Source organism: Setaria viridis, chromosome 4 (assembly GCF_005286985.2).
Source record: "Setaria viridis chromosome 4, Setaria_viridis_v4.0, whole genome shotgun sequence".
Lineage (NCBI taxonomy): Eukaryota > Viridiplantae > Streptophyta > Magnoliopsida > Poales > Poaceae > Setaria > Setaria viridis.
In genome coordinates this window covers 26,301,765-26,309,566 of record NC_048266.2, presented here as the reverse complement: position 1 = coordinate 26,309,566, position 7,802 = coordinate 26,301,765, and the positions used below count along the sequence as shown (strand labels likewise).

Below are 7,802 nucleotides of genomic sequence, written 5' to 3'. Positions count from 1 at the left end.
ATGCACCGTCGTACCTGCACATCATACCAGCAACCAGCTAGTACTAGCATACGACAGGAACGACGAAACGAAAGCGATTTGAGAGCTAAAACAAGCCAAACAAACCGCAATCATACGAACAGAGGCTAATGATAGGATAACGACGGTCCTGTGCCATTGATGTTAGCTTGTAGGCGTCCCATCGGGGGACCATCTGGCATCTACATCTCGTCGACCAATTCCGTATGCATCCCAACGGTGGAAATGTCATCGCTGCGAGGCATGCTATGCTCTGAAAGCAGCTAGCTTGGCAGAGCTGTCTTTGTTCATGGGTAAGATGGTTCTATCGGACATCAGCAAACCCAGAACTTGAGAAGGGCGAGCATCATACTCAAGCAGAACCTGGTTCAGCTCTAGTAAAACTTGCAACTGCAAGAGACTCGTAAATGGTAACACAATGTAAATTACTACCTAACAGCGTTCAGATTAAGGAGCAAACAGGTTGCTTGCCAGCTGGGCCATCCAAATCTACTGCGAGTGGCTTCGGTACATTAAACATCACCATGTTCCTGCTAGAACACATTACTGTTAAGTCCAGTAGCACCTAAGATGACATTACTCAGGGTATCTGAAGGTACCCAACCAGCAATACGCTACCCAGCAGCAGACTGCTTGCCTTAGCGGGGGGGGGGGCTGAGGTGGCACAAGCTCTAAGATAACCTCTGTTTCTTCTTTTTCGCCAGATTCTCGAAAACAGAGCGGATATCTTCAGACGTGACTGGTTTTGACGAGTCAAAAGATTCCTGTTCAAAGCATCAAACAAAGGAAACACAAAAATCAGGTGGGTGGACAAAATCAGATGCAACAGAATATGAATGCAACCTAGAAGGCTAAAAACAAAGTTCATCATTCTGCTGCCAAGAAAGTTTGTTTTGGAACTAGATTGCATTGGACAAAAATGAAACAGCATTCATCTTTTCTGAGTTAAAAAGAAACAGTACGAAATGAAATGAGATGTAAGGTTTTACTAAATCAAAATGAGTATAAGCAAACATAATCTAGCTTAATACAGTCTTCAAGACCACAAACAATTTAATGTCAAGCAATGTTAAGTATTCCTGCAATGTGTTAGGAATCTAATTTTCCTGCGCAAGATGTTATACTTTAACTGATATATTTAACGCTGTGAAAATGCTTCGTATCCAGCACCATATTTAGCATATGCACATGTACCAGGTAGATACAGCAAAGCAGCTAACCTTTATAATCACTAAGAATCCATAACTCGGTTCAATATGCAGACTAGCCCAATAGTTGTGCCATGTATGCATGGTACATTGGTTCTCATGTTCTAAGGATAAAGAGAGTGCTAACATTGCATATTGCATTTGTAAGAGAAGCTCTTTGAGTAGTGTTCTAAAACATGTAGGTGTTCGCTTCTTTTGAGTAGTTTGCATATTTTGTAGGAAAGAGTGCCACATGACCATTTCTTAAAGTCTCATGAAAAAATTGTATGGCTGACTCAGTTCTTCCTTTTTATAGTGCTGAAATATATTCTACTAATCAATCAAATAAGAAGAGATTGTTACCAAAAAGGACTGAAACTCATTCTTCATGTCATTAATGCCACTCAAGATCTCTATCTTCTGAACATGGTTAAGCGAATTCAGGAAGTTTGTCTCAGCTCCTTCCTGCTGCTCCAACTTCTTCTCCCTCTTCTGCTTGGCAATCTTCTCATACTCCTCAATAGAGTCCTCCTTGTCAACAAGATATGCAATACCCTGTTGTGCATAGAAGTTAGTGCATGTTTCGCACCTGCATAGTGTATCCCTCCAGCCTTTAGACATGAAAAAGGGCATATTTCTCTCTGTAACAGCTGGCATCGTATTTACATCCATTCCTAGCTTGCAGATGTCTCCAGAACTGCTCCCTAAATTGGCCTTCTCAGGAACAGCAATATCTTTTGCAGTACCATTCTCCATGGAGGTCTTCTCACCACACATATGATCAACAAGATCACCATTTTCATGTTTCTCAATGTTAGCCTGATCTGAAGGTCCTCCTTCCATCACAGTTGAATTACTTGTATCAGTTTGTGATGCCAATTTCTGCTTACCAGAAGCCCAGATTGTTTGAGGATACAGTTTCAAGAAATGACAAACAGGTGAGCATTTATGGCATATGAAATCCTCATAGAGTGGCTCCCCTTCCTCATCTCGCGGTATCTGCAAAACAGGAAAGCCATTAAGCACACATTATATTTTGCAGGTACCTGGGAACTAACAGAGCATGTTAGATTTTATCCTATGGATATCTGTGCCGGGGAACTAATAGATGTTAGATTTTATTCTATGGATACCTGAAACATCCTCTACTGAAAAAAAAAGCGAGCTAACAAATATGCATTAAGTTTGCACCACCTGGTAAAGCATAGAAGTAAAACTTTGTTAAATCAATGCGTAAGCTAGTTGCTTAGCAGCTCAGAAAGAGATTCTAAGTCCCGAATAGCATAACTATTGCATGAGCAGTTGTTCTTTGGGGAAGGGAAGGTAAACGCTGTCAACAAAAAACACCAATCAAGCATGCATTTGTTTGTAGTTTCACCCAAAACTGTAGAGTATAATGAATTACTCCCTCCGCTCCAAACTGTAAGTCATTTTAGCTTTCTAGATACATAGTAATACATACTATGTATCTAGGTGCATAGCTATGTACCTAGAAAAGCCGAAATGGCTTACAATTTGGAACGCAGGGAATAGAAAATAGCGCATTGCACAATTTCTTAGGTTTATGAACAGAATAAAACATCTAGACAGGAAATGACATGACCACAAGAAAAATTCTAAGCACTACTAGCATAGAATGGCACTATTGCAGATACAGTGCAACCATGAAGAAACACAACACAGAAAGAAGTTAACAAATATGATGCCATTAAAGAAGATAATGGTAAGTAGATTACCTCTTCAATAGAGTTAAGACCAATATGATCCTCATGAAACCAGTCCTCACAAATACAGCATTGTATCATTTCAACTTGCTCTTTAGCTTCTGGATCAGGATACGGCCTTCCACATGTGCAATATGAACCTTTGAAGTTATGGTTATAACAATTTTCTGGATTCTCAGAATCTTTCTCAGGGCAGAGTTTGCAGAGGTGACCGCCAAACTTTGAGTTCCCACAGTCACAACGAAACCTTCTCTTTGTCCAAAGTTCAACAATCTTGGAAGAAAGAAAAGAAAAGGAAGATCAAGCATTAGCTGAGTTCAAGTTCAAACAAAAAAAGAGAATAATGGAAAGTAGTAAATGAGTGCGCATGAATATGCATTTTAGAAATTCTTCTGATGCAAGGAGGCAGCCAGTCTGACCAGAAGTAAACGTGAATGTTAAACTGAAAGAAATAGTGACACAAATAATCCCATGAATTGCATCCACCAAGAAATTCTCTTCTTTGCTACAGATTTCAAAGCATAATAACAAGCATAAGATTCTCAGATACCACGCACAAGTTCAGCAACTTTACCACACTATCTGCAACGTACCCCAGATATAATATGGAGATTAATGACTTTGCAGTCATACTTCATACTCCCTCCGTTCCAAATTATAGATAGTTTTGGCTTTTTTAGGTTCATAGATATTATTATGCATCTAGACATACACTATGTATAGATGCATAATAATATCCATGAACCTAGAAAAACCAAAACGACCTATAATTTGGAACAGAGGGAGTACTTGATAGTCATGGTGTATGAAGCTATAGGACAAATAGTCTAAAGCCTAAATGAATGAATGTCCCACTTGTGTAAAAACAACTTTACTAGAGCTGAAAGTAGGGGTAAACATATGAGTCCCTGTCCCAAGAAATTGATGCCTAGAACCCAAGAGATGGAATCAAGCCCATCAAAAATGTATTTTTAGCATTTCTTTAGTGCAGAAACAGTGTTGCTTGGACACTGATAGGTCTCTGGATCCACAAGATTCAGGTATCAATTTCAGTCAAAATAAGGGTGGGAAAAGTACTCAGACATGGACATTTGTTGGAATTTAACTCAGATACTTGAGGCCAATTCTGGCAAAAGAATTCGGACATGGGTGCGCAATTAACATCAAAGGAGAAAATTGGAACATATTATCCTAGAAAGCAATTCCTATCTTCCAAAGCAATTCATTGAAGTGGAACAATTGCATTCCTTCTTTCAATCCTTTGCAAAATGCTCCAACAGATGACAGTAATAGAATCATAAAATGTTGATCAACTAAATCTATGTAGCTCAATAGGAAAGAAAAAACTATTTACCCTTTTCTAAATGCAGTTCATTTTACTAAATATATTACCAAAAAAGCTTAGTTTTCCTTTTGATGGCTGTGTCATCACTCCTGTTGGGAACATTATCTAACTTTTGAGCTACTAAAGAAAAAAATGATATCAAAGAGGGGATTTATGTTCAAAAATTCTTGACCTAACAATTCATTATTCTCAATCTCATATATGAAAAAAAAACAAGAAAAATAGCATGTACAACCCTTTCCCCACAACAACATGACAACCATGTTCTTAAACCCCTTAATTCAATACATAATTTGTGGTACAATCCTGTGATGTACCGAATTTGACGTAATTGGTTGCACAGACCATGCTGGTTGTACTTCTTCAATTGTGTATCACTAAACTAAGAGTCATGAGCAAACCCTAGAAACTTACAGTTAAAACTTTGACAGCAAAGACCTACCTAGGCTACCAGCTACTGACCAAAAAAAGATACATATGGTAAATGAAATTTGTTGACTTATAAAGTCAAAGTTTTTAGCCTACCCCAACTTGCTTGGGACTGAAAGGCTATGTTGTTGTTGTTGTTGTTGATAAAGTCAAAGTTTTAGGGGACTAATTTATAAGGTTACTGGCTTACCACTGTAAAGCATTTGCTACACGTGCGTGCGTATGCACATGAATGCATTAGATGAAACTACACATATTGAATCAAGTAGATATGTGCTAAAAACATAACACCGCACATCTATATTAATGACCACAAATAATTCCAGTTTCGATGAAACTGCTTGTGGTCAGTTTGAATTTACCAGAAATTCCCTCGTACTTAACAAAATACAATCAAAATCCCATAAAGAAATCTTGTACACATAATACACGTTAAGTGTGCCTGAGCCTTACTCCTTTACAGCCACATTCTATTCCATAAACTCATTCACTGGTATGTGTATTTTCCCAATGTAAGCAATTCTGCCTTCAGGTACTGAACAGAGCTTAACATCATGTATACTACTTAGGTATATTTACAAAAAACTATATTACCCACATTCAAGGTCTTTGTTAAGAGTAATGAACTGCTTGAACTTACGATGGCTAGAGAAGGTTATTGATCATTCTTGGGATGGTATCTAGTACTTCCAGACATTAAAGCATTGAATAACAATAAATAGAAGAATTGTTATGAAACAAATAACTTCTCAACTCAAACAACATGGGAAAACAAGTTATGCACACTTTCTAGAATGGATCAACTTATTCAGTCTAATTCCATAAAAGAATCCTATGGTTAGTTGCAGAAAAATGATGAAAGAAAAACCAATCATATGAAGCCACAGTCCCAGTTTAATAACCCTGAAATTCTACTTAAAAACATGCCTGTCTCCAGCTCAATATTGATCAAATAACATAAAAGAATAATTATACCTTCAGCAGATAAATATCCTAAACGCCACAGGCCACACTCATCCAAGAGTACTGAAACTTTTGTTTTTCACAAGTATATGAAAAATACACATTGATGACTAGACTTGCATGGTTCAACTCCATCCGCAAAAGATCATAATAATCACAAGCTATTTTCAGGTTTTCCCTAAAATTATGGCTAATCTTTTGATCCAGAAGAAAAGCATGGGTAATTTTGCTGCTGCTTATACAAGATGTACAATTTTATGAAGCTCCCAGCAAACAAGCATGCATTTCATAAACAGCACAGAAGAACCTTAAGTTCTGGTGAAATGCAATTGCTTCAGATTTGACAAAGAAGTACAGCAATCTGTAAATACAAAAAATCCTAATTTCTAGCATGTGTTTGATGTTGGATGGTGTGCAGGATCACTGATGAGGCACAACTGTGGTTCACGGCAAGAGCTAAAACAATAAACGAGCTCTGCTACAGCTAGGTTTTGTTCCCAGTGGTCGTTGTATGGGTGTGGAGGTTTTTCGCTCTTAGTGGTGTTTCAGTGAAATTGGGTTGTTTCTTTTTCCTTTCTCTAGTTTACTTTTGCCCTTATGGGCCCTGTAAGCGGACTGGTATTTCTTATGCTTTCTCTGATACAATCACGCTCACCTTTCCTGCATGTTTGAGAAAAAAAAGAGCATGTGTTTGAAGAAACTAGTGGGTACACTGTGCTGCAGGAATTGAACATTCAATTGATACTAGTGGGTATGCTTGTAGAGTGTCAGAGTGTGCACAGACACTGGTGAGTCCAAATTAATCATCTGCTCTGGATCTGAAGCTGCCTTTAAATAATCCCACATTTATTTGACTTATTCCTCATTTATTTGGGAAGGAAAATGCATGGGAAGAGTGAGCAGACCCACCTCATGTCCGTCGTGGCATGCGAGGCTGCAGGCGGTGCAAACCCCGGCGACTCCATCGGGCACGCAGGTGAGGCAGGAGAAGACGGCTTGTCGCTTGAGGTACCCGCCGGCGTAGGTGCACTCCTTGCCGTCGTCCCCGCCCAGCACCAAATCCACCTCCTACACAGGGGTTTTCCGCCCGCACAGAAAGCGTAGGAGCAAGCTGAGCACGAGCACGACACGAATCGAATCCAGCGAGCAAGGGGAGACGGGGGTGTTGGAAACGAGGTGCCGTACCAGCTCCTCGGCCTCGATGCCCTCGATGTACTCGCCGATGGTGACCGTGGGCTCCGCCTCGTCCGCGAAGGCGTCCACGCCGTCGCGCGCCGTGTCCGCCATGCCTCCCGCCACCCGCGGCCCGGTACCCCTCGGTCGGTTTGGGCTAGGGTTAGGGTTTGGCGGGGAGGAGAGGGGCCCGGGCTTGCGTGCGCTCTCGCGCGATTGGAGAGATTGGGGAGAGATGGGGGATGCTTGGAAGGGGAGCTGAGATTGAGCGGAACTGCGGAAGTGCAAAGGAATACCCAAGAGAGGGGGGATTAATGGAAGGGTTGGGGGGGGGGGGGGGGGGGGAGCTGAGCTGCTGAGGGGATAGAGAGAGAGAGAATCCGGGGGAAGAGAGAGAAAGGATGATCTTTTTTCGGGTCCCGGTGATCGTGATCCTTCTGCGTGACTGGGAAGTGGGGTCGAACAGGGTGATCGGGATGTGGGCTCCTAACGTCAGTGGCAATATAGGGTGCGCGTAGCGCCGCCTGGGTGTTCTCGAGGGTGGCGGGAGGTTCCGCTTTTGGTTTCCCGCCACGGCGATGCAACTCGCGCGCGGGGAGGGGTTGGGTACTTGGGTTGGGGGGACGCGTGGATCCGTCCTCCACGGGCGCACGGCGTCGCCGGACGGCCGGACCGCCGGAGGCGGAGAGCGAGAGCGAGAGCCGCCCCGCCGCAACGGTTTCCGTAGCGTGACGGATGGTGCTGCCGTCGTGGCTTTTGCCCAAGGCAACGATGCGGATGGATGCAACGCAATAGCGTTTTGATTGGTTGTACAGATGAAGATGTTTGGTTGATCGCTCGAATACATATGACGTATCGTATAAGATAAAATGCTAAAAATTAAATATCATAATAATGTTTATTTTGTACAAATATATTTTAATAGCTTTTATTTTACCTTAACAAGCTTTAATCGGCTTTGAA

At 41.5% G+C, this 7,802-nt stretch overlaps 1 protein-coding gene across 1 annotated transcript; it reads right to left on the bottom strand.

Annotated features, from left to right (window-relative positions):
• Positions 1-367: 367 nt before the first annotated feature.
• Positions 368-7,161, bottom strand: LOC117852509 (uncharacterized). Its single transcript, XM_034734616.2, has 5 exons — positions 6,852-7,161; positions 6,576-6,734; positions 2,942-3,202; positions 1,569-2,204; positions 368-782 (listed from the first exon to the last, which is right to left on the bottom strand). The coding sequence occupies exons 1-5, from the start codon at positions 6,951-6,953 to the stop codon at positions 690-692; spliced, it is 1,251 nt and encodes a 416-aa protein (XP_034590507.1). The 5' UTR covers positions 6,954-7,161; the 3' UTR covers positions 368-689.
• Positions 7,162-7,802: the final 641 nt, after the last annotated feature.

Coding starts and splice junctions, on each gene's coding strand:
- LOC117852509 (XM_034734616.2), bottom strand. CDS start 6,953: ATGGCGGACACGGCGCGCGACGGCGTGGACGCCTTCGCGGACGAGGCG. Junction 6,735..6,851: donor GCATCGAGGCCGAGGAGCTG/GTACGGCACCTC, acceptor ACCCCTGTGTAG/GAGGTGGATTTGGTGCTGGG. Junction 3,203..6,575: donor CATGCCACGACGGACATGAG/GTGGGTCTGCTC, acceptor CTTTCTTCCAAG/ATTGTTGAACTTTGGACAAA.